The 25535-nt window shown below is 53.4% G+C and overlaps 1 protein-coding gene across 9 annotated transcripts; it reads right to left on the reverse strand.

Annotated features, from left to right (window-relative positions):
* Positions 1–1591: 1591 nt before the first annotated feature.
* Map7d1 (MAP7 domain containing 1) lies at positions 1592–25535 on the reverse strand. 9 transcript variants are annotated; one of them, XM_021199917.2, is made up of 18 exons: positions 25073–25531; positions 11241–11591; positions 11009–11077; positions 10115–10278; positions 9419–9533; positions 7877–7987; positions 6498–6620; positions 6238–6401; positions 5974–6113; positions 4150–4478; positions 3725–3920; positions 3500–3638; positions 3295–3399; positions 2999–3052; positions 2786–2828; positions 2599–2689; positions 2291–2484; positions 1592–2189 (listed from the first exon to the last, which is right to left on the reverse strand). In XM_021199917.2, the coding sequence occupies exons 1-18, from the start codon at positions 25116–25118 to the stop codon at positions 2179–2181; spliced, it is 2445 nt and encodes an 814-aa protein (XP_021055576.1). In that variant the 5' UTR covers positions 25119–25531; the 3' UTR covers positions 1592–2178. The 9 variants fall into 9 exon arrangements, with proteins under 9 accessions (XP_021055576.1, XP_021055575.1, XP_021055577.1 ...); XM_029539761.1 differs by having other exon boundaries at positions 1598–2189; positions 2786–2831; positions 25073–25532; XM_021199916.2 differs by having other exon boundaries at positions 6238–6620; positions 25073–25533.

Genomic DNA, 25535 nt, shown 5'->3' on the forward strand with positions numbered 1-25535 from the left:
CTTTGAACCACATAGAAAATACAGTTTGCATTGACATAGAAAACAGTAAGGGAAATCGCTTGGAAATGGGTTTGCTTTAAAATGTTTTGGCTTTGAACTTATTATGGTGTGCATGATGTATGTGTGGGCATACGGAGGTCTGCAGAGTCAGTTCTCTCCTCCGGGGCAGCTTGTACGGCAGGAACCTTCACCAGCTGGAGATAGGCCTACTTTAGGTTTTAGGGTTGGTTAATTAGGTGGTTGGTGTTCAAAGACCTAGATTTCTGGGACTTCAGCTCAAGCGTTAGACTTGCCTGATGTGTATGCAAGATGCCTCAGATCCAATCCCCAGTACTGGAAAATGAATGAATGAATGAATAAAAGCATTTGAAGACTTAGGCTCTCAACCCTGTCATCTCTGCTTTGGCTTGGTTTTCAGGCTGGTTAGCAGGGTGTGAACTGGTTCGTGGGGTGTGAACTAATCTTCAGCTTCACGGTGAGAATATCCACCACAGAAGCAGGGCTTCTCTCATGGTGCTATTGTGTGGCAAATAACCACACGAGAGCAATTTAAAGTGTTCTCTTACTTTTTGAACGCAGCTGAACTAGCTGTTTCTAGCTGTAGGTGTTCCAAGAGGTGAGGGTCACACTGTGGGCCAGCCTAAGGTCATCTGAAGGCTGGCAGGGGCTTCAGTGTCTGGGTATACAGGTCTGATTTTTACTGAGTGACTCAGCATCAGGAAGGTAACCGAGACAAGGCCTTGGCTTAGTGAAACACCATTCTTTCTGCTGTATTCTATTGGCTACAGCTCGGGAGGAGACTGCAAGAGTGTGACGACAGGGGATGCTGGGGGCGGGGGGGTCACCTCAAACCTATCTGCCACACAGGGTTCCTTTACAAAAGTCTCCGGGAGACTTCTCTTCACACCTGCTGGCTGGAACTGTCACATGCACACATGCAAGCCAATCCACGACCCACAGGGCCATCATTTCTGGGTCACCGCAGTCATGATTCACTGGCCAGAGGTGGGCTAGGTGTCCGCTACCTTGGCTAAGGTGAATTGGTACTGGGAAAGAGCCTGGCTACCTGGAGCGGTCAGGGTTGCACAGGAGGGGGCAGTGGAGGGACACTGAGCAGAAAGCCCAGCGTCTGTGATGCTCGCTGTCTGGGGAGAAACTCCACAAGCACAGAGGCTGGTCTTTCCTACTTCTGTACTTCTAGGTTATGCGCAGCAATTAATATCTGTTGAGGAAGCCGGGCGTGGTGGCGCACGCTTTTAATCCCAGCACTCGGGAGGCAGAGGCAGGTGGATCTCTGAGTTTGAGGCCAGCCTGGTCTACAGAGTGAGTTCCAGGACAGCCAGGGCTATACAGAGAAATCCTGCCTTGAAAAAAACAAAACAAAACAAACAAACATAAAAAATATCTGTTGAGGAAATAAACGAAGGAGTTCATAACTAAACTAAAAAACCACAGTGCAGGGAGGCCAGGACTGCTACACCAATCAGGGTTAATAGCCTCCAGCCCTAGGTTCCTGAAGCTCTCAGAGCTCAGGTCACCCCACTTGTTCCTCTCTCTCGATGTCCCTCTCCCAGATCCAAGGACACGCAGGTTTGGCAGAATTATTCTCACTTTATTTCCGGAGAAGTTTGATCAGATGTAATAACACTGATTCCAGGCGAGGACAGGGGACATCACCCCTGAAGCAACCAGCATTGTGTGGCCCAAGGTGCCACTCCATTCCCAGACCTGGGTTCTCCCTCGGTTACAGTTAAATAGAGGAAGATCTTCCCAGGGAGACTTGGGAGGAGGGTCTGCCTCCTGTCCCCGCCTCCTCCACATAGAGGTGTCTGAGCACAAGCTATTTACAGTATTCACATCCACTGTACCCCAGCAAACCAAGGCAAATACTACAAGTGGTCCTTCCCCAGGGGGAGGCCAGAGAGGCTATGAGTGTGTGTGTGTGTGTATGGGGAAGATGGGTGTCCGAGCGTGTGAGCACACGGATGTACTGAGGGGCAGTCCTGCTTTCAGCCAAAGACATCACCAGTCTGTAAGGTGCGGATTAAAAACAAAGAGGGACTCTGCCCCCAGGGGCCCAGGCCACTTCCATCTTTGCTCTGTTTCTTTCTCTTCCAGACACCCACGAGCTGATATGGAGGCACCTTCGCAGCTGCACCCCGGTCCAAGGCAATTTGCTTAAAGAACTTCTAAGGGAAAGGAGAGGGGTAAAAGTCAGGGTCGGGGAGTCCCAGGTAGGGATGGGTGGGACACAGCTGGGTGCCAGAACCAGGGTCCCTAGAGTCCCCACCTGTGACCTGTGGAGGCTGCACCACTGCTTTCTTGAGGAAGGCTTCTGCCTCTGCAAACGGGAGGAGCCCCTCTGCTGTGCGACCCAGACTCTTGTCCCCAGTGGTTCCCTTTGGGGAGAAGCCGTTCTCCTGGTGCGCTGGGAGAGGCTGCAGGCCATTTACCAGGGACCCTGGCATCTCCTTGCTTGGCAGGCTGTGGATGTAGGGGTTCAAGGTTAGCACCTCACCTCCCTGGAAAGCCCAGAGGAGTCCACAGCTCCAGCCTGCAGCCGCCGGCCTGGGAGTCCCTGGGGTTGGGAGCTGGTACCTCCACTGTGGCTCCTGGGGGGCCAGCTCCTCTTTCTGCATAGAATCCTTCTGTAGCCCAGAGGGCCGAGTCTCTACAGCTTTCACAGGGTCTATCGAGGCAAAGAAATGGCCCAGTTAGGGGCTGTTGAAGGGTGGGACTGGAGCACAGGGGTGACCAGGGCAAAGGAAATGCGTGGTGGCTTTACCTGGGCTGGAATTGTTAGCTGTGGTCTCCTTGGCATCTTGCTTCTGCTTTGAAAAGGAAGAGCCATCAGGTGCCAGGGCTATGTGGCCCCGTTTACCTTTGGCCCAGACACAGAAAAGCCTCCCCCACTGCATTCTTCCTTGGCTCTGGAGGGGGTTCTCTGCAACCTCCTTTCTTCACCCCAACTCCCGCTCCCCAACCTGAGAATCCTGACCTTGGTTTCAGCAGCTTCTGACTTCCGAGTCCTCTTCATTATTTCCTCCAGCCGCTGTGTGGAGGAGGCCCCATATCAGTAAGGCTTAAACCCAGACCTAGTCTTCAACGTCCCACCCGCTGGCCCTATTCTAGAACTCAGTTCCCTCTCAACCCACACCCATCCTTCCTTAGCCTATCTTCCACAAATCCAAGCCTGGGCCCCACTAGTTCACAGGTACAATTTCTAAGACTGGAGCTGGAGCCAGGCCCCGCCCCGCCAAGGCCCCGCCCCCAGGCCCCATCTGCCCTGGACACCTTTCTTCGCTCTTGTCTCTCCTGTTCCTCCTTCTGAAAGTGCTTTTCCCGCTCCAGGCGCTGGCGCTCAGCTTCTTCCCGGGACCGAGCTTCGGCTTCCTCTTTCTGCCAAAGGCCTCCATAAGTTTCGGGCTCTCTGCTCCAGCCTTCTCTCCCAGCCAAGCCCACCGATTGCCAGCCAAGCCCAGCCCGCCCGCCTGGGCACCTGCTTCTGCAGTCGCTCCTGCTCCTCCTGCTCAGCCTGCGCCTTCTCTCGAGCCTCCTGCTCCTCCCGTCTCCGGGCCTGGGCCTCGCGTTCAGCCCGGGCTTCAGCCTCCCGGGCCAACTGCTCCTCCCGCATTCGCCTGGAAGACCCAGGAAACTCAAGTTTGGTCTGCGCCTCTTCTTCAGGCGCTCTAGGGGCCCTCACAGTCCCTGAGGTCACACTCACTTGTCCCTTTCAGCCTGCAGCTTCCGCTCCTGTTCTTCGCGTTCCCTCTGTTCCCGAGCCTGGCGCCGCTTCTCAGCCAGGAGCCGCGTGGCTTCTTCTCGGTCTGTGGTGCCCGCCATGGGTTTGCTAGGGGTCACCGAGGGAGCAGCAGTAGGAGGGGCAGTCAGAACAGCTGGGACAGCTGGGACAGCGGTGTCTGGAGGAAGATCCAAGACCAGGAGTTAGTACACACCGGTACAGGCCCCTCCATCAGCCCTGTACGCCCCCATGTTTTCAGGACTTCAGCGATCCACTCATTCAATTCAATTGCTGCCATAACGGGTGTCGGAGACTTGGGAGGAGATCCCTCTTCCTGGCCCTTGTGACCAGTGGGCATAGGAAAAGATGGCGCATCTCTGCCCTGCCCACTCCCACTTCCTGTGTACCTGCAAGGATCTGTGTTGAGGACTGATCCTTCTGAGGCTGGGCTGGGGTGGGCGAGGGCACCGGTGAGGGCGCTGGTGAAGCTGGAGCAGCTGGCTCCTTCTCCTCAGCGGCTCTGCTCTTGCCGTGGTTCTTGTCCTCAGGCCCCGACGGGCTGGGGCTCTCTTTTGCCTCCTCCTTCCTCCGAACCCGTCCCTTGGGTGATGCAGTGGTGCCGCGGGGGGATGGTGGTTTTGGAGGAAGGGCATGGCCTGGTCCTGGGCTGGGGCAGGGGGAGGCAGGTCTGTGCCAGGTTGTAGAGGGAGAGGATGGCCGGGCCTTGGCCTTAGGGCTGTGAGAGAAGAAAAGGGTTAGAAGCTAGGCAGGGCACCTGGGCAGGCCCTCCCCTCCCCCAACATGCCACTTCCTTGGGGAAGTGTTCCCTTAAAAAAAAAAAAATATCGTGTGAGAGTGTGCTTGCGTGAACATGCGTGTGAAAGCAACCTCGTGGAAGTGCTTCTTTCTTTCCATCTTTCCATGGATTCCAGGGATTTAACTCAGGGCGCAAGGCGTGCACAGCAAAGGTTTGCTTATTGAGCCCTCTCACCAGCCTCAGCCTCTACATGCTGCCTTCCACATGCAGGCTGGGTCGTATCCCACCTCATCACTCAGTGTTACCATTTCCTCTTGGTTCGCAAATCCCGGTTTGCAATTACAAATTCACTACTGAGAGATTTTGATTAACACCCGCCTTCCCCACAGCATGTACACTTGGTAGAGCAAACACCAGGCCTGGTTTAGCCTACCAAACAAAGTATTCTCAGCAGCTAGAGCACCACCCGGTCAGTTGTTTACTTATATTCTGAGTTTTAGGGAAAGTGTGTGTGGGTGTGTGTGTGTGGGAGGGGTGGAGGAAGAGGGAGAGAAGAAAAAAGTGAAAGCTAGGGGTTTGTGGCTAGCCCAGGCTACACAGTTAGTTGAAGGGCATCCTGGGCTACAAAGGAGATCCTGCCTCCTCAAAGCAAAACAAACAGCAAAACAAGAGGCTCTGTTGCAATGTTTGTGTAGACATGCTTCTCAGTTGGTAGTATGCTTACTGAGCTGGCACAGTCCCCTAATGCCAGGGCTTGGGGGAGGAAGAGGCAGAAGAACCGAGCTCATCACTGGCTATCTAGCTAATTACAGGCCAGTCTATGATGTTAAAATGCTCAACAAAAAAGGGCCAGCGAGATGGCTCAGCAAGCAAAGGCACTTGCCACTGAGCCCAACAACCTGAGTTCAATCCCTGGGCTTCCATGGGAGAGTGAGCGCTGATTCCCCTGACCTATGCATGCACACACACTGAGAAAGTACTGTGGCACAGGTCTGTTGTAACCCCAGCAACTATAGGAACTACAGATTCGAGGCTGGGCAACTTAGTGAAAAGGGGCGGAGCCAGGGTGGCACAGGACTCTAATCCCAGCGCTTGGGAAGCAGAGGCAGTCAGATCGCGGTGAGTTCCAGGCTAGCCTGGTCCACAGCTAGAGTTCAAGGGCAGCCACAGGTACACAGAGAAATCCTGTCTTAAAACTCAAAGACAAAATACAGAAAGGACTGGGTATATAGCTCAGTGATGGGGGTACTTGCCCAGCATGTGGGAGGCCTGGAATCTATTTCTAGTCCTAAGCTCATGTAGGTAAGAATATGGTGAGGGCTCAAGAGTTGGAGACTGTCTCAAAGGAAAAAAAAAATTAAGAAAAAGAGAAACCGAGAGACAAGAACACGGAAAAACCTCTTCAGTAACTTAAAAAGTATTTGGGGATGATTGACAGAGTGAATGTCCAGGTGAGGTGCGGAGCCCCGCCCACCTGAGCTCAGCGCTGGTGGAGACCCGAGGTCTGATGGAGGCTGGCAGCGACTGGCGCTTCTTGAGGTTCCGTTCGCGGGCCAGGGCGCTCTTTTCCTTCTCGTTTTCCCGCTCCTTGTCCTTCTTCTCCTTTTTCTGCACCTGGAGGGGAGGGATGGAAACGAGGAGGAGGAGGAGGAGGAGGAGGAGGAGGAAGAGGAGGTTAGCAGCGCCCCGTACTCTAGCCTAGAGGCAACCTGTTCCCACCCTAGATGTGGTCACTCACCGGCGTGGCTTCCAGCCGGCGGCGCACCAGCGCGGGGCTGCCACCGGTGCCGGGCTTGCGCCGCTCTGGGCGCTCCCCGGACGGGGTGCAGCGGTGCGCGCTCCGAGGGGCGCTACAAGGCGTCAGGGGGCTGGCGGAGGCCGAGCGCGGGCACACTGGCACGGCTGCAGAGGGATGAGTGCGGTCGGGGTGTGGCCCGGGCGCGAGGCTGGCCCCTGCCCGGGCCCTCGTGGGGCGTCTCCCAGGGCCGCTGCCCCTACCCTGGTCCCTGCCGTTGCGGGGCAGTGTGACCGCGCTGCGACTCCGAGCCAGGAAGGAGAGGGTGGGCGTCATCAGACGATCCACAATGCTGCTCTCCCATGCGCTCAGTTGCAGGCTGCGATCTGGGGGGAGAACACCAGACAGAGCAGGTCAACGCAAGAGGAGGCACGGGTGGAGGAGACTAGGCACTGAACCCACGATAAGCCCAAGGACTCTCAAGAGGACTGTTAGCCCCCCCCCCCAGTCACGCGGGGTCACGCTTATTTTTCCCTAAGATCTGGTGCTCCTTTTGCAGACACAGGCAACAACACACTGAGCGAGGGACTGGGAATATATCTCAGAGGTAGAGCGCTTGGCTGTCATGCAAGAGGCCCTAGGTTCAATTCCCAACACCAGAGAAGAAAAAATAAACCTCTCTAGGCCAATACCCTGCATCCACTTTGGGAGTGCCTCCTACCAGTCTCCCCAGGTGAGAGGGCTCAAAACTGCGAGCAAAGAAAGGACCCATAATAGGATCTAGGGAAGACCCAACTGCCCTCTCCCAGGTCCCACAGTAGGGCCTGCCTCTCCTGTTTTCATCATGCTGGCCTGTGGGAGGCATGCTTCTTAGATTTGGGGCAGTGAGGGTCCTTGTGCTCCTCCAACCAGCCGTTAGGAGTGTGAGACAGAGGCAGCTAGAGGGCCTGGTTGCCCTAGGCCACCCTGCTCTGTCCCTTCAGCTGCTGGGTTATTTTTAAGCTTCAGTCAGGTGGGGTTGGTACAGCAGCTGATTTGGTTGCCAGGCAACAGAGCAACCAAATAAAAGCTGGAGAAACTTTATAAATAACTTTTAACCATGGTTCTTTCATATGTAAGCACCGGGGCATGGTGGGAACGCAGGAGCTGTGCCACCTTGGTTGGTCCCAACTTTGGACCCAGCCAAGGCCAAAGCAGGTGCTCTGAAGGCAGAGATGGCAGGGTTGCATGGCCCTCCAGGGTGGAGCCAGGGTACCCTCGCCCTAGCATCCAGGCTAGCCTGACAGATGGGGGCAAAGCCACTTGTCTAAGGTTGGCCCAGGCCAGCTAGCTGTGGTTAGAGAGAAAGCTGATTGCCCGTTACCACCCCAGCCCCTTGCCTAACCTCTTGAGGCCCCTGCCAGGCTTTCTGTCCTCTAGGCCACTGTTCTTTGTCTCTCCTACAGGACACTGCTATGTCCTGGGGGGGGGGGGGTCCAGACCCAAATGCTGGCTCCTCTAAAGGGCACAGAGCCCTGGGTGGAATAGAGCAGGGCTTAGACCTGGAGGACTAGGAGGGCGCCAGGGGTGAGGACTCCTACTGAGCTCTGGAGGGGGCTGGCTACAAGGGGCTCTGGAGGGGGAAGGCTGAGCCTTCTCTTACTTCTACTGGGGGAGTTCCAGAGCGTGGCAGAGGACTTTGAGAGCCGCTTGTTGATTATAGAGTCCACGTGTTTGGGCAGGTTTACTGCCGACACGGAGCACCTGCTCCCACCTGGAGGGGAAAAGACACGGCATTAGGGCCGGGCCAGACGGGAGCCAGGGGGGGCACTGAGGCCTTCCATGCAGGATGCTCTGAGGGCGGGGTGGGAGAGGAAGGAGCGGGCAGGCTAGGATGGCCCTGGGAGAGGGAGGGGACAAGGGAGATGATCAGAAACAACCTTGATTGACGGAGCCAATGGAAAAGGAGCAGAGGGAGGAAATGGTGGGAAACTACAACTACAGCCTTCTTGGCAGATCAAAGGAAGCCATTGCCTAGGGCTGGGTGCTGCACCCCTCCCCACAACCACCCAACATCGGCACTTGCTGACACTGCCCAGCCAAGGCGCTATGGATACAACACCCACATATTGGGACAATGCAAAAAAAAAAAAAAAAAATACAATTTTTTTTTTTTTTTTTTTTTCAGAGAAACCCTGTCTCGAAAAAAAAAAAAAAAAAAAAAAAAAAAAAATGCTTCTAAACAGAAGACCTACACAGTTCACAGCTGCTTGCACAAATCCACATACCCACATATTTATCCAGACACACAGAGACAAAGACATGCAAACACAGGCATACACAGTGACGGATGCATGCACACATGTATGTAGGCATGCACAGAGAAACATGAAGTAACCTAACGTGACAGTTGATGACCGCTTACCACGGGCCAGACACTGTGCTGGGTACCACATGCATGTCACCTCACTCGATCCTCCAAACATCTACCCACAACCCCGGAGGCAAGCGGTGCTGGGCTCCCCCATTTCACACATGAGGAGAGTGAGGTTTGAGAAGTTAAAGGTCACCCAAGGTCAGAGTTTGAACCTGAGTCTGACTTAGGAGTCCCCACTGATGTATGCAGATCCCACAACACAGCCTCACAGAGTGGGCTGCACAAGACATCTATGGGCACACATGGCAGGCGAGATCCATGAAATACAGAACCTTGTCCTTGTATAAAGACAGCCAAGCACAGTGGAATATACATGCCAGGAGGGAAGGAAGCAGACCAAAATCCAGAATGCACCTATTAAGAAAACTCAGACAAAAAAAAACTACCTTCCAATACAGAGGATGGCAGTTCTTTTAAGTACCAGGTCTGCAGGGCATTAAAGTCATATAAATATATGGCTTTCTGTATCATATATATTTATATATAATCATCAACGAACAGTAACTGACAGGAGCAAAGCATTTAGCAACCCCTAAGATGACAGAGGTTTGAGGAGCAAACCGAGTTGAGAGAATTCATTTCTGGTTTGATAGTGGAAGGCCTTAGGACAGGATGACTTGGCTTACAGACCATTCCAGAAGACACAAGTCACACGAAGCAAGACACACCTGCTACAGGGAGTAGCGAACGAACGCCTTGTGTGTAGTGTTCCTGTCCGCAGCCCTGCCCTCCCGCCCGGCCGCCTGCCAGCACTTCCAGCCCACTCACTGGTCTTACGTCCAGGGGAGCTGTGGTGCAGGGCCCCTGCCCAGGACCAGCGCTGTTGCCGGATCTCAGCCCACGTCTTCTTCACTGACCGCTGGATTGCTGCTTCATAGCGCTCCTGGGGGCCGGTGGGGAAAAGGTCTGGGCTCAGGATCAGCCACCAGACCTGAAGAAAGTCCTCCCCAATCCTAAGCTCTTCCTGACTCACTACAGGCAACCAACGTTCCTGACTTGGCTGTGATTCAAGCCTATGTGTGATAGATCCCTATCCGCGTTCTTGGAGAGCTCTTTTTTTTCCCATGGGCTTGAGTCACTTCCTGGGTGTATGGGTTGCTTCTCTGAGGACGGGTGGAACTCTTCCTTGCATGGGCTTCCTGGGCAGGGTCATGTCTCCCTAGTACTGAGGGTCCTGATCTTGATGCTTTGATTCCCTTCTTGGCCGAGGCTACCAGACAGGACTGGACTATTGTGTCTTTCAAAGCCTCAACAGTGCTCAAACTAGGTTCTGTGTATGTGATGGATGTGTCACAGGCACATGTGGGAGCAAATGCATCTGTGTGGACATTGTCACACAGGGACAGAGTCACAGAGCAGGCAGTTGGGGTTCCTAGAACACATGGGGACATGTGTGGGTGTGGATGTGCACTTCACTAGACCTGAAGCCCTGTGGGGACTCTGTTGAGACCGCTAAGACCGTACCTTGTTTTTCTCAAGCTTCTGCCTCTGCCGCTCCTCCAGGGCAGCCCGGCGCTGTTCGGCTTTAAGCCGCTGCTCCTCTAGCCGGCGGCGGCGCTCCTGGAGTTGCTTTTCCCTGAGCGCCTTGGCTTTCTCCTCCTTCTCCAACCACACTGCCTTCTTGGCCGCTAAGGTGGGAATGAGGGGGCATGACCTGAGGGGTTCTGCAGCAGGCCTGGGCCAGAAGCTGCTCCCAGCAGCGGTCAGCTACCTCAGACCTGGGCCACCCCCTTCCCTGCCTGTCTCTGTGAAGAAGCCTCATCTCTCAAGATTCCCTTCGTATTTTAGAGTTTCCATGGAGACAGGCCTAGGGAAATGACTCCCCCACTGGCTGGAGGATAAATGAGTTCACCAGTGTGACACCCATCCCACCCCACCCCACCCCACCCCTGTACATGATCTGGAGGCCAACTGGACAGTTTCAGCATATGGTATATGGTGGTAAAGAACAGTGGTTCTCAACTTTCCTATGGGTGAGACACCTCATGTTGTGGTGACCCCCCCCAACCATAAAATTATTTCATTGCTACTTCATACTTATACTTCTGCTATTCTCATGAATCACAATGTACATATCTGACATACGGGATATTTATTGATACTGAGCAGCTGGATATTGAGAATCACTGGTTCAGAGCTCGGATCTTAGGTAAGATACAGGGTCAGGGTCTGCATCTCAGCTGCTCACTAGCTCTTAGGCAAGTGATGTCATCTTTTTCCGACCCGATTCTTCCTCAAAATGTGCTGAGTGGACTAAGTGAGATCAGCACACACATGGGATTCCAGAAGGGTCTGCACTATTTATTCACGGGAGGCTGGGGACCGCCGAAGAGCCGATAACACCAGGCAAACACTCACCCAGGTACTTGGCCCGCTCTTCTCGGCGCTCTTTGGCAAGCTTGTGTCTCTCTCCTGCCTTCTTTACATCTAAGCAGAGGGAAGAACAGAGTCAAAAGGTCTCCTGGGGAAACTGGCTTCAGGCTTTCCCTTCGGGCCTCACCCCACCCCACCTCCCCGACCTTATCCTCCACAGCAAGGAGGTCTCCACTGTGAGCGACCCACAGGGTCTGACACTGACGATGTCACACACCTTGCTTGGTAGGAGGGCTGTCAGAGGCTGGCACGGTGGTTGGGGATGGTTGGCTGCTTCTTCGAGAAGGCTTGGCCTCCCGTGGTCCTGTGGCTGTGGGGGTGGGTCCCCTGTTCTTGGCTTCTGAGGACGGGCATTCTTCCTGTGGAGGAGCTGGCTGAGGTGAGATCTGCCCAGTGGGATTCCCTGGTTCCAGTGGGAGCTGCTTAGGACTCGTGGCATTCTTCATGGCAGGAGGTGTGTCTGGGGGAGTGTCAGGAACCAAGGCTGACATCGGTGTTGGCGGTGGAGGAGGCGAAGGGTCACCTTCCGGAGAGGGTCTTGGTTCCTGGGGGATCCTGGCTAACACAGCTGAAAGATCAGTGCAAGAGAGGAGGGAGGGTCAGAGTTCACACACGTATTGTCAGTTCACACAGCAATCTGCCCTGTCCAGTGGACTCATTCATTCATTCATTCATTCATTCATTCACTCACGGATATTCTATCCATGTGCCAGGCCTCATATATTCTAGATATTAATGGCATAATGCTGAGAGGAGAGTCAGGATTCCTGTCGCTAGGGAGTTCAGCCTCCAGTAGGACAGACACATGGCTGCAGGGGGGAGAGCAACATACAGCTCAGCTGACATGATCGACCTGAACATGAACGAGTATCACTGAGCTGTGATCGGAAGGGTGAACTGGAGTTGGCAGAGCAAGGAAAGTGGCTGGCAGGGGAGAGCCAGCTGCCAAGGGGCAGACGGAGCACGGCGCGTTGGAAAAACAGAGAACCAGTTTATAGCACCAAATGGGCCTCTCTTTCTCTTCCCTTTTTAAACAGAATTTCATTTATTCACTTATGTGTATGTGGGTGTGGGTATGCGTGAGGGAACATGCCATGGCCTGTGTGGAAGTTGGAGAACTTGTGAGAGTTGGCTTTCTCCTTCCACCGTGTGGCTCCTGGGGACGGAACTCAGGTGATAGGCTCTGAGGCTGGTGCTCTAACCATTGGGCCATCTTGTTTCCCATCCACCATCTCTGCCTCGGGGCACACTCTCCAACCCAAAGTCTGGTTCACAGAGTAGACCAGGCTGGGCACACGGGGCCAGCTAAGAGGAAGGGCGAAGACAGATACCTGTGTGATATTTGCACTGCCACAGCCCTCAGAGGGGTACACAGCCAGCTACAGATATGTCTGTCTGCGACCTTTTCTCCCTACTCACCCTCAGATTTATTCCTTAAAGATATGTAGGTCTGAGGCTGGAGGATGGCTCAGCGGTTACGAGCACTTGCTGCTCTTGCAGAGGGCCTGGGTTCAGTTCCCACAACTCATATGGTGGCTCACAACCATCTCTAATGCAGTCCCAGGGATCTGATGTCCTCTCTGGCCTCTAAAGCCACCAGGTACCCATGTAGTACACATACATAGACAAGATACTCACACACATAAAAATAAATCTTTTAAAAAAAAAGGAAAGGAATAAGGTATGAATATCAGAGCTGGGCAGTGGTGGCACATGCCTTTTGTTTTTTTGTTTGTTTATTTTTATCTTTTGAGACAAGGTTTCTCTGTATAGCCTTGGCTGTCCTGGAACTCACTCTGTAGATCAGGCTGGCCTCGAACTCAGAAATCCGCCTGCCTCTGCCTCCCAAGTGCTGGGATTAAAGGCATGCGCCACCACCGCCCAGCGGCACATGCCTTTTAATGACAGCACTCAGGTGGATCTCTGTGAGTTTGAGGTCAGCCTGGTTTATAGAGCAATTTCCAGGACAGCCAGGGCTACTCAGAGAAAACCTGTCTCCAAAACAAAACAAAACCAAATAACCAACCAAACAAAAAAAAAACCCCGCAGATATGAATATTGCTAAACATTGTGGTGGCACATACCTTTAATATTAGGAAAGCTAAGACAGGACTGTGATGAGTTCAAGGCCAGCTTGACTATATAATGAGTTTAAAGTAAGCCTGTGTTAAATTCACACACCCATGCATGGTGGCACAGAACTGTAACTCCAGCACTTGGAAGGCTGAGGGAGAAGTGTTGCAAACAGACCAGCCTAGCTACACAACGAACTGGAGACCAGCTTGCCTCAGAAAGAGAACTTGTCAGACCTTACACCAGAGGACAGGTTACAAACATGTTAGCCCTGTTCTAATTTTTGCCATCTCAAGACAGAGGGGAAGGCTTTTCACATGTCAAACCTCAGTTTTCCCATGTGTGAAATGGGTCCAAGGAACCCAGTAAAGTCAAGCCTACTCCCGTCTCTCTGTAGGTCTTATGTCACCTCTAGCTCTCCCAGAGAGAACTGTTTTCAGGTTGAACCCTTATGTCATCTGCAGGGACCCTCAGGCCACTCAGAGAATGAGGACACAGTACCAACAGATGGGGACAGGCAGTATCACAGGAAACTTTTTCATTCTTCCTGGGGACCCCTGCCACACAAAGTCCTCTGTTCTGGAATTCTAGCTCTCCTCATTCCTGGGACGAACGTTTGCAGGGAGGACACGCCCCGGGGAACTGTCTTTGGGATTTTAGATATCCTTATCTAGGAGGTAAGCATCTAATGGCTTGGGCTCAAAGCCAGCAAGGATCAAGCATGGATCCTGGCTCTCCTGAAGACTGAGTGACTCTGAACTGTTGTAAACCTGCTGTGTGTTACAGCTGCTCTTCTATAAAGCATGGCTACCACTTAGGTCACAGCACTGTGAGATTAGCTGCTGAGATTCACACATGCACGAATATATATATTGAGACTGGGTCTCTAGGTAGCCCTGGCTGCCCTGGAACTTGCTAGCTATGTAAATCAGACTGTCCCCGAACTTACAGAGATCCTCCTGCCTCTGTCTCCTAAGAGCTAAGACTAAAAGTGTATACCACCATCAATATTCATTAATATTCATGTTTTACTGAGTGCCTCCTACATGTAAAGCTATTCTCTCTTTACATGACCTGTTCTAAGCTCACTGTTTATGAACAAGACGTTAACATCTCTTTCACAAAGTCAGAGAAAGTCAAACAGAGCGCAGACAGGGAGAGTCCTCTTTGTTTCCTTTGAGACAGGGACTCTCTCACAGGAGGTCTAGCCTGGCCTCAGGAGAACTGCTGTCCTCTGGCCTCCTGGTTTTCGATGCTGGGATTCCAAGCATGTGCTACCACATCCAACTTTGAGATCCTATGGCTAGTAAGGGACCCAATGTGGATTTGAATCCAGTGTCACTGGCAGAGCCTAGGCCAGCCGTTCTCAACCTATGGGTTGTGATGCCCACAGGGGTCACATATCAGATATTTATAGTATGCTTCATAACGAGCACAATTACAGCTATGACGTAGCAATGACAGGATTTTAGGCTGGGGGGAGGGGTCACCACACCATGAGGGACCATGTGTTAGGAAGGCCGAGAACCACCGGTCCTGGCCCTTCTGCACAGATCTCGAGCATCAGTGTAGAACAGTATGAGGAATGAATGGTAGGCAGCTAGTTACAGTACCATCCCAGTTTCTACCTTCCTCCCTTCCTCTTTCCTCTTCCGCTTCCTGGGCTGCAGGTAAGAGGCCTAGCTGAAGCAATGTTCTCCCTCAAAACCCTCAACCCTGCCAGGCCCATGACAGGTGACCCAGCTTTTCACACCAGCCTGCGATGTGCCTGGTCCCTTCCTAGCCAGGTGCAAATTCCTTAACTAACTTCCCCACCCAGCACTAGTGGTGTCCACACAGTGGGGCCTGGTGGCATCCAGGCAGTGAGGCCTGGTTGCTCACTCCATGGGGCAAGCAAAGGTCCTCCCCGTGAAAAGGATTTGCTCAGGGTCATAAAAGTCAAATTTGCTGGGGGAGGATTTGAACCCAGGGCTGTCTGAGGCCAAAGCTTGGGAGGGTATGTCTTAGCTTAAAGGCCAAGGGTGAGGCTTATGTAGGATCCTTCCTCAAGCACCTGTATGAGCTAACAGGTGTTGCAAGGAAATTGGTAGGCGGGTGTCTGTCTACACCCAGGCAAATCACACCTACCAGGTAAGACTGGGTATCTAAGTGGTACCCAAATACTGAGAAGCAGAGAAGCCAGGAGGAGTGGGACATCAGGTGCAGTCCAAGTTTCTGGCTACAGAGTGGGACAGGGTGATCCTTCTGTGTGGGAACCCTGGCCCTCCTATCTGAGCCTCTGAGTTGCTGGTACAAACGCTAACTGTGGACACCATCTCTGCCTCCTCATGCAGCACCTACCTGTGTTGAAGAAGTCCTCCACTTGCCCTCTGCCAGGCCTCCCCCAGGTCACTAAGGCACAGGTTACGTGTCTCTTTCTTACTTGCCACACAGACACAGCCAACTGTGTGGCGCTTCTTGAAGCCCTGCTCTTCTTTGGCTAGACGTCACACTTCAGGGTTGGGCTCTCTGGCTGCTTTGCTGGCTGCGACTTGTGTCTCTGGCGGCCCCTCCCTGACTCCCTAACCTTTCCATGCTGTCGTGTGCCCCAGGGTTGTCAGGAGCTTACCTTTTCTGTCCCCACACTCTGAGGTGATGTCATCCGACATCATCCCTGTGCTGACAGCAACCAAATTTGTTTCTCCAGCCCAGACATCTCCCCGGAGGGAGGACCAGTTTCAGTCCTGGAACTCCCTACCCAACACCCGGGATGTTTCATGGACACCCAACATGTAACCACTCCCCCCACTTCAGGTCTCCCCAGCGCAGCTACGGCGGCTCCTCAGATCTGAGTCATTTCACGCTGTCTAATTCCAGCAAATCTTTTGGGCTTGTATTTTCAGGATGTACCCCAAGTTTGATCACTTTTCAAAGCCTCCCACTCTATCGCCTTGGCCCAGCCCTGTTCCATTCCTGGCTCCACCCCCTAGCTCCTGTCTCAACACAACAGCAGGGGAGATGGATTAACAGTAAGTCAGATCACATCACCACTTCCCTGAAATCCCCGGAACACACCCCATCTCATGAAGATGAGAACCCCAAGTGGCCACCCCAGTCTATATCTCTCCAGGATGCCCCTTCCCTCTGAAGTTTGTTACTTCCTGGACACCATTTCCCCCTTTCCTGGAGTTCAGTCCCTCCAGCCACAGTCCCTATGCCCCTCTCTGCCTTGGGCTGCAACTTGCAAGTCCTCTGTAGGAAAGACTTTGCCTCCAGATGCAACTAGGCTCATTCCCTAGCCCCCACCTGTCTCATGTCTCAGTGAGGTCTGCCTTGATTTAACTACAAGCAGAGGGCCTGTGAGATAGCTCAGTGGGTGAATACACTTGCTGAACAAGCCTGGTAGGTAACATGAGTTTCATCCCTGAATCCTACAGAATGCAATGTCAGTGCACGCACACACATCATACACGTATAATATTAAACTATGCTCTACATAAGCAGTAAGCACATTTTTTGTTTGTTTCTCAGTCCTAGGGCTTGAACCCGAAGCCGTTCACACTCTGAGCAACTACGCTACCACTGTGCTGTATCCTCAGATTTTGTGATTTTTATCTTGAGACAGTGCCTCACTAACTTGCCCAGCCTGACTTCTGAACTCATTCTAGAGCCCAGACGGGCCTTGAGATTTTGATAGCTCTGCTGCTCCAGACAGCTGAGTAACTGGGGTTCCAAGCCCGTGACATCAAGCTTCTCCTTCTCCTTTTAGTGATTTTCTAAAAATGTGTGTGTGTGTAAAAACATATGTCCATGAAGGCCATAAGAGATCACTGGATGCCCTGGAGTTCCCACAGTTGTGTGCCAGCTGACAAGGGTGCTGGGACCAGCTCTGATCCTCTCGGGGAACAGCAAGGAGAATTTCCCACTGAGCCATCTCTCCAGTCCCCTGTTTTCTTCATTCATATTTGTCTTATTATTTTGTGGTAAAATTATTTTATTCCGAGGCATGAAAAGTAGGAAGGGGCAGAAGTCAGTGAGCTCCGATGTCCCTGGCAGAGCAGGGTCTTCTAGAACTGGTTACCACAGAAAGCCTCTTCTTAGATGCAGGGTCCTGATATGTTGTCTACGCTGCTGGGGTCCCCCTCGGGAGTTCCAGCCACCCTCCTGATAACCTGGGACAACAGCAGTGCATTTACGAATTTGGCTCACAAACCCCATCTTAACAACATCCCCACTACCGGCCTATGACCCCCCCCCCCAGGGGGACAACTGTTTCATCTTATCTCTAGCACCAACAGATCTGGGGACCTATATGCCCACTTGGTACGTGAAGGAGCCCCACCCTGGCAGAAAGCATGGCCAATTTCTCCCTGGAGGAGTTCAGAGCCCTGCTCTACCTTACCCATCCCTACTCTGTCCCCACTGAACTCCTGCAACCTCAATGGTGTCCCACTGCTCTGAGGATACAAGTGAGATTGCTGGAGCTGAGTCCCCAAGTCTGGCGGAAGTCTTAAAAGCCAGCTCCCCCATCCCTTTAAATCCCTGCTTGCCCACTGAACTCTACCCACAGACCTCTCTTTAAAGTCTGACAACTATCCAAGCTCCTTCTTGGCACAGGGCGTTTGCTCCGTCCCTTCTTTTCGTTGTTAACTCTTGCTTCTCCTCTGGTTTAGTTGCCATTTCCTCTGAGAGGCCTTTTGGCTTCTCTGAGCGGCACAACAACCTTTCCTACACACAACAGCGGCTTCCCAGCGACTCTGGAGCGCTGTCAGATGCCATGTGGTCCTTCCCTCCTAGACAGTGAGGGTCCACGTCTGCTTAGCTCTCTGCTCCAGCAGCAGCAGCAGCTACAACAATGCCACGTTTAAGGAGCCAGTCACAAAGTGCTTTGAATGACAATGAAAGGCCACACCAGGAGGCCACCCTAGCCTAGAGCAGGTGCAAGCGAAGGAAACACAAAGAACAGATCTGCTGGATGTGGTGGCAGACGCCTTCCATTTCAGCACTTCTCTGTGAGTTCGAGGCCAGCCTGGGCAACACGGCAAATTCCAGGATAGCCAGGAGGACTACATAACAATCACAACAGCCAGAGAGAGATAAATAATAGAGAGACCCCGTCAAAAGAAAGAGAAGAAAACAAACAAACAAAAACCAAACAGGTATGTGGCTATGTATTTTGAAATGATAAACATCCAAAGGAAGAAAAGACTCCCATCATAACAGAGTTTGGGCGGCTCCGGACAAAGGCACTCAGGTAGACTTTTACAAAAATAATGAATGTTTACTCCAGCAGCTGAACAAGAAAAACTTCTCAAGAGGCAAACAGGACGCTTGGAACTACTTCTGTGACCTGGCAGGCTACTGACCCTGAATACAGATATTCCCTCAGAATTCTGCCAACCCTGACAAAATGTCACTGGGATGGCATTATCTGGAACAACCGGTGTTAAGCCAAAGTAATTCCTGGGTTAATTATCTATACAATATGGTTGATTCTTTTCTGATTATTCACCTCAATCAAATATGATCTTAGGTCACTTAACTTTATCTTGCTTTTGCACTGTGCCAGGCTGGGAGGTTTCAGCCACTGCCAGTTTTCCTCTGCTATGTTGATATCCACCAGAAGTATTTGCTAAGAACTGGATAAGCAGTAGATAATTTGTATTTATTTCTTGGCACAAAAAACATTTGCAGGGCAAAGGTGCAGGATCTGGTTGTGTGGTGATGTTCAGAAGGCCCTTTCTTTCCAGGAATCCCTAAATGGACTTCTGACATCATTGGGGTCTGCTGAGATACGGGGGTCAAGTCCCCAGTGGGCCTGCTCCATGTGTGGGGTGCTGCCCACTCGCGATCCTTTCAGACAGGTTTCTGCTGCCCTAACTCCGACTGGGCTGATGGTCTTTCACAGCTCTGATCTCAGCCTCACTTTTCTGCCTGCCTGCCACCTGCACCCCATCAGAAGAAAAACTCACTGAGAGGCTGAGCCTTAGTCATCTCTGTAGCACATGCAGGGCATGCCCGACACACAGTAGGAAGCCTGGGTTCTATCAGTGAACACCTGGATGGATGGATGGATGGATGGACAGACGGACTTATGTGGGAAACTACCTATACAATGTGTAGTCACCCAGGCATGGTAGCATATGCCTATAGTCCCAGTATTTGGTAGTTGAAGGCAGGAGACTCAAGTGTTCGAAGCTACCCTCAGCTATAAGAAACCCTGTCTTAAAAACCAAAGCAAATAAAGAGCAGTGGTGGCGCACGCCTTTCATCCCAGCACTTAGGAGGCAGAGGCAGGGGATTTCTTGAGTTTGAGGCCAGCCTGGTCTATAGAGTGAGTTCCAGAACAACCAGGGCTATACAGAGAAATCCCATCTCAAAACAAACCAAAACCAAAACCAAAACGACCAACCAAACAATAACCCAAAACAGACAAACAATCAAAAAGCAAAAAAGAGAGAAGAGAGTAGGCCCTTCCAAGGTGCTTCTGGGCAGAGATGTTTCCTAAATGTCGTGACTGTATGAAGGCCCTGCTGTCCCCTGCCAAGTCCTGAGCCATGTCCTCTCATGTCACTCAATTCTCATGACTATTCTAAAGGGAAAGTACTAAATATCCCTACTCCTTCACAGGTAAGTTAACTGTTAGTCATACTGAATAGCGTGGCTGTGTCAGGGGTAGGGTTTGAACCCCATGTTACCTGATGACAAAATCTTATGTCATGCTGTTCCTGCCTGGTGTCATGACATCCTTTCCTCAGGCTCCTGTCTGTTCCCTAAGAAGGAAGTGACTGGCTGGCTCCCCCAGGGAGGTTCCCCCACAAAAGTGAAGGGTGCAGATGGGGCAGGCAGGCCCTGAGCTAAGAGCTCAGGAATGCAGGGTAGGCAGGCTCCTGCCCAGGCTGGCCAACAGGAGGCAGGGAGTGAGGCCCCAGACCAAGGAGTGGAAGGGAGGTTCACCTCCAAGGCAAAGCAGAGCAGTCTGTCAAGTGAGAGCTGAGGGAAGAAGCCTGTAGGTCCTGGGAGGGAGGGGAGCTGTAGGGAGGAAGGAGGGATGCAGGCAGACAGACAGCTAAGTCTCCAGGTTGCACAATGGCTTCTGAGGTGTCAACATTAGACCTGACAGACAGGAGGACAGGCAGGGAGAGAGCAAAGACAGAGAAAGGCAGGTATACACATCAGAGACAGACAGACAGACAGACAGAGACACAGAGAGAGAGACACACAGAGAGACAGGAGACAGAGACAGAGAGTGAAAGACACAGAGAGAAACACAGAGACACAGAGAGAGATAGGAGAGAGACACAGACACATACACACACAGAGAGAGACAGAGAGAGAGAGAAAGAGAGAGAGAGAGAGAGAAACAGAGACAGAGAGAGAGAGAGAGACAGAGAGAGAGAGAGAGAGAGAGAGAGAGAGAGAGAGAGAGAGAGAGAGAGAGAGAGAATGCAAGAGAGAAAGCAGACCACATAGACAAGGGCGCACACAATATTGGTCAAGCCACTCTTGTGTCTCCCTCAGATAAGAGACATGGGATTCAGAACTTCACATGCACAGAAGCATACACAAGGCTTGTGCCATGTCCAGCTAAGTACATAACTCCATTAGTTCATCCTATCTTCGTTTCCATCCTTAGTGGGGTACACTATTACCCCACCTTACAAACCAGAGAAGCAGATTCCGAGAATTAAGACACTCGCTAGGGCCACACAGCTGGTGAAGGATAAGGGTGGGGTTTGCAGTCAGGTTAACTATCCCCATCCGCTCTCACTGCTATGGGGGGGGGGGGAGGGGTGTCCCCAGGTTTCTCCTCCTGGAAAGAGCTGGGCTGGGAGAAGGGGATGGCTGGGAAGGACCAGGCCCGGGGGATGCCTGGATGCTGGGCCAGGACAGGTGTTCCTAAAGAGCAGCATAGGCTGGCCTGGAGGAACTAGGCAGTTGTAAGCAGCACATGGGGAAAGGCCAGCCTCCCCCAGAGGTAGGAGGCTGGGTCCTGAAGCTAGTCTGAAGTGTCTGCAGCCTTGGTGAGACAGAGGCCGCTCTGAAGGAGTGCTCTGGCAGGCCTGGCGGCCATTGTTCCCTCACCTCCAATCAGGAGCACCCACTTCCTGTTATTTTAGGCGGCAGGAAATGACCCCATCCAGCGGCCCAGGCTCTGCGAGTCCCTCCCTCAGCCCCAGCCCATAGCCTGGAGAACTTTAGTTAGAGCTAGACTACCATTCACCACTAGAGTTCGGTTTACTCAGTCTCCAATCTGACAGGATTCACAGGGAACCCATGAGCGACCAGCGTCTGCAAGAGAAAATGACCAGGGGCACCGTGGACCACAAGGCCCACTGAAGGACATTTCGGAAGAAAAGTGGCCAGATCCTGTCACTGGCTTGCTTGGTCACGATGATTCTGTATACAGATTTGGTGCTGAGACATCAAATCCTGAGGCTGCCAGTTCCTAGCTATGTGGCTTTGGGCAAGCACCCTTACCTACCTCCCTGGGCCTCATCTATAAAATGGGGAGAAAATGAGTCCCTCCTCATGGGATGGTCTTGAGGAACAAAGGAGAGAGGACACTGCATGGCATAGTGAAGGTCGTGAACAAATGGTGGGTGACGGGGACAGGAACAAGAAATGGGGATTTGGAGAGCCGAGAAATCACCTCCTTCCCTAGGTCCACGTCTCCCCTGACAACTGAGGAGGAACAGCAATATCGCGTTCCCTACTTCAAGCTCCCCATTTCCCTTGGGGGAAGAGCTGCAGCTGAGAGGTGATGGAGAAAACACTGGAGGCTGTGCCCCGGGGTGCCAGGCAGAGCTACCACCAGCCAACAAAGCTACATTATCTAAGCCTGCCTCACTCACAGACTCCCTCCCTGGCCCAGAGGGGACCCAAGGACATGACTCCCATGCTTACGGCCTCCTTCAAGCTCAGTCAGACTTGAGACTAACTGCACTAACTGCTCTGAGGGTCTCCACGCTGATCTGGGGCCCTGCTTTCGGGTTCCGGCTCCTCTGTTCACCTCTGCTCCACTACTAGCCAGTGGCCATCCACAGGGGGAGAAGGGCTAAGCTGGCCTAGTGTCCTTATTCCTCATTTGCATATGCATGACTTCACGTTAAAGGCCTTACTATGGAGCAGCCCACCAGTCCAGTGAGGGGGACTGTGCGGGAGTGGGAGGCGTGCAACTGTGTCGGCTGTTGCATGGATATTTGCGGTCCATTGAGCCCGCCTCCCCAACTTCTACAGGGTCTGCCACAAGCCCACACTCTGCAGCACTACATTGGCAGGCAACCACGGTACTTGCCCTTCTTCAGAGAACACATCTGCTCCCCCACTAAGTCAGACTAGGCACCGACTGACTGCGTTCACCACCTCAGCCCAACCAGCACCCTGCTGTCACATGGTGGGGCCACAGGACAATGTCCGGAGACTGGACTCCTGTTTTCTCTCCTCCTGCCAAGGCCCTACATCGGGGACAGCAGCCTTCTCTCTTGTCCAGGTGCCCTCCAGCTCCTCACATCAGTCTATGTCCCTCACCTGGCATTCTGCCCTATTTACACCAACCTCCCCCTTCAATTCTAATGGTGGTCCATATGAGTCCTCAGACCTCTGATGGAATTAGAAATGGTATCAATAAAACACAAACCTAGACTGGCATTGACTGAGTACTAACTGTGTGCCAGGGGCTAAGTTACAGAGCCTGGTACCCCTGAGGGGTCATTCTGGCACTATTCTTACTTTCTAGATAGGAAAACTTAAGTCTCGGGTTAAGAAACACACCCCCATCGCACAGTGGAGGTTATGACGTGGAACTCATCGATTCTAGTGTCTACACTCTGAGCTGCTTCCCAATCCCCGCCTTCCCCCACAGTTCATGCCTCCCCGCTGGCACCAGTTGTAATGAGCCTAACCACAATAATGGTAATCACACTTTACCGAGGGTGTCTGGTGCCTGCATGCCAGCTTCCTTTAGGTTCATCATCGCCCATCGACCACAAGAGGCTCATAGCACAAACCCTGATCCTTGTTTTCCCCAGGGAGCAGAATCCCTGGGTCCAGGGCAGTAGTCAGGAAACAGCTGTCTGGGATTTCTATTCAGGCCTTCTGACTCTAAAGGGGGTGTCATCCTTGTCCCCCTACCCCAATGCTGTCTGTTACAGCTCGGTGTACAACTAAGCATTCGAAGAGAGCAGGGTCATGTCACCAACACTCAGAGCCCTAGACCACTGCTCCGTCCTCTCCCGGGCGCATGCTATGGGCCTGTCATTTACTCTCAGGAAGCCTTAGCTTTGGTCACTTCCAGATTCTCAATGTGTAGAGAGACAAGCCATGATCCTGACCCAACTAGTCCTGTAACTCCATCTAGATCCCTGTGAACAGAAGAGTTCGCTCATCCCTCAAGTATAACCAAGCATCCCACCCCTGCCCCCATTCGCAGTCTGGGCCACCCATCCAAGTGCCCTAATTATAAACCAGCCCCGGCTAAGGCTGTGTCCCTGCCCTCATTTGGGCTCTCGTGCACACCCCAGTGCCAAGAACTCTCAGGTGCAAAGTACCAGTAAGCAGATGGCTAGACCAGGCTGGGCCTCCCTAGGTGTCCCCTCTCAGGCTCCGTAGAACCAAGACAAACCGGACCACCCTCACTGCCAACACAGTCGGCAAATCTCCAGAAGCCCCCCACTCTCCAGTGTCTACTTACATGTCATAGGTCCCCACCAAGCACCCACACGGACACAGGGAGGAGCCCACCCACAGCCAAGCAGCCCCACCTCATCCTGGGTGCTCTCCACCTCTATAGATACTCTCATTCTGGGCTCCACACCCCAGGGGGCAGGGAGGTGACAGGATTAGGTTGGGGACTCTCTGGGAGTGTGGGGATGACTGTGTGAGTGGATCTGGACTTGGGTCCTCAGTCATCATGCTTTTCCCTCCCCTTCCAGGAAGAAAGAGTCCTCCCTCCAACATGGGGCCCAACCAGAATTCTGTCCCCACCCCCTCATCAGCTGCTCCCAGATCGAATGGGATTTGCAGAAGTCCAGGGCACTGGTGGTTGGTGGGGTGAGGGGTGGAATGGAAAGCTTTGGTGGTCTAGGGCATTGAGACTCTGTGTGTGTGTGTGTGTGTGTGTGTGTAAAGCATCCAAAAACCTCAGTCTGAGGGAATGATGTGGCATGTAGGGAGTGCCATCCTTGAGCGGTCACCTCATTCTACAGAGTCCGGCCCAAAGAAGTGACGTGGTGCCGGCAGACCTCTGTCACTCCTGTCCCAAATCAGACTGGGTGGGCTCTGAAGTAGGCCTGGCTTTTGGAAAGGCGGCCCACTCCCCCAGCTCCCACCCGCGCCCCAAACAATACCGCCTCCCCCTCCCCCTCGCCTTTATCCGGCGGGTTACTTGGCAGCCACCGCTAAAGACCTCCCCCTAGTCTCCCTCCCCTCCTGGTCGGCCCACAACAGCAACAGGCCCTTTGCGCGGCAGCTGGACGGATGGGGTGGGGGCGAGGTCTGGGCCAGGGCCTGGGCGTGGGGGTACGAGGGCCTAGCTTCGGTATGCATGGTTCCAGACCTGAGAATCTGGTCCCTAACACACATATTAAGGCTAAGGTCACACGTGCCCAAGGAGGATGGAGAAGACAGCAGCTCCAGCTCAGTAAAAGAGGATCTTCAGAGTCTGGGGTGGATTTCGAAGGAGAGTGGGGGTGGGGAAGAGAGGATGGCACCAGGCTGCGGCAGAAGAGTCACCCCATCGAATCCCTAGCCGGGTTCCCACGGATCCCGATGCCCCGTGCGTCCCGGCGCGGAGGCTGGGGGGGAGGAGGCAGCTGTCAGAAGATGCGTCCGTGGCCCCGAGCCTCGGCAGCCGCCGCAGCCTTTATTTTTAAACTTCTAAGTGGTCAGAGGGCGCGGCGGGGGAGGGGTCCCCGCCCAGCCGCCAGCCTCATCCTTGGCCGCCCTGTGGCTACTCGGTCTCCCTCCCGGCTCGCTCTTGTGTGGCTCCCGGCTTACCTGCGGGTGCGCCCGGCCCGGGCTCCACACGCGGGCCACTCTCCATGGCTGCGGCGTCACTGGAGGTTTTGGGGGAGGGTCTCAGCCGCGGCGGCGGCGACGGCCGGAGGCCAGGACCAGGGTCCCGCGGCGCATCCCGCCCGGCCCGCCCAGCGGGCAAAGACCCAGAGGCGGTCGCGCTCGGAGTGGGAGAGGTAGAGGCCGGTGGCTAACGAAGCTTTGAGTAGCCAGCTAACCGAGGTCGGTCCTCCGCGACCGGGATTCTGCTCCTTTGCCCCGCGCCGGCCCAGTCCTGGTCGCGGCCCAACCCTATTGTACGGCCCGGGCTGGGCCTGGCCTCTCCGAATGTACCAAGTGCGCGGGGGGACGACCGCCCCCGCAGTGATGGAGTACGGAGCCACCGCGGGCACAATCAGAGGACTCCGACACCGCCCTGCGATGCAGTTCCCGTAACCTCACGATG

Source organism: Mus pahari, chromosome 6, assembly GCF_900095145.1.
Source record: "Mus pahari chromosome 6, PAHARI_EIJ_v1.1, whole genome shotgun sequence".
NCBI classification, from domain to species: Eukaryota; Metazoa; Chordata; class Mammalia; order Rodentia; family Muridae; genus Mus; species Mus pahari.

What these genes read in the sequence shown, in the direction of transcription:
- Map7d1 (XM_021199915.2), bottom strand. Translation starts at nt 25,118, where the DNA reads ATGGAGAGTGGCCCGCGTGTGGAGCCCGGGCCGGGCGCACCCGCAG. An exon ending in AGAGCGGGCCAAGTACCTGG is followed by an intron (nt 10,279 to 11,008) that starts GTGAGTGTTTGC and finishes TTCCCACCTTAG; the next exon opens with CGGCCAAGAAGGCAGTGTGG. An exon ending in AGAGACAAGAGCGAAGAAAG is followed by an intron (nt 3,053 to 3,294) that starts GTGTCCAGGGCA and finishes TCCTCCACACAG; the next exon opens with CGGCTGGAGGAAATAATGAA.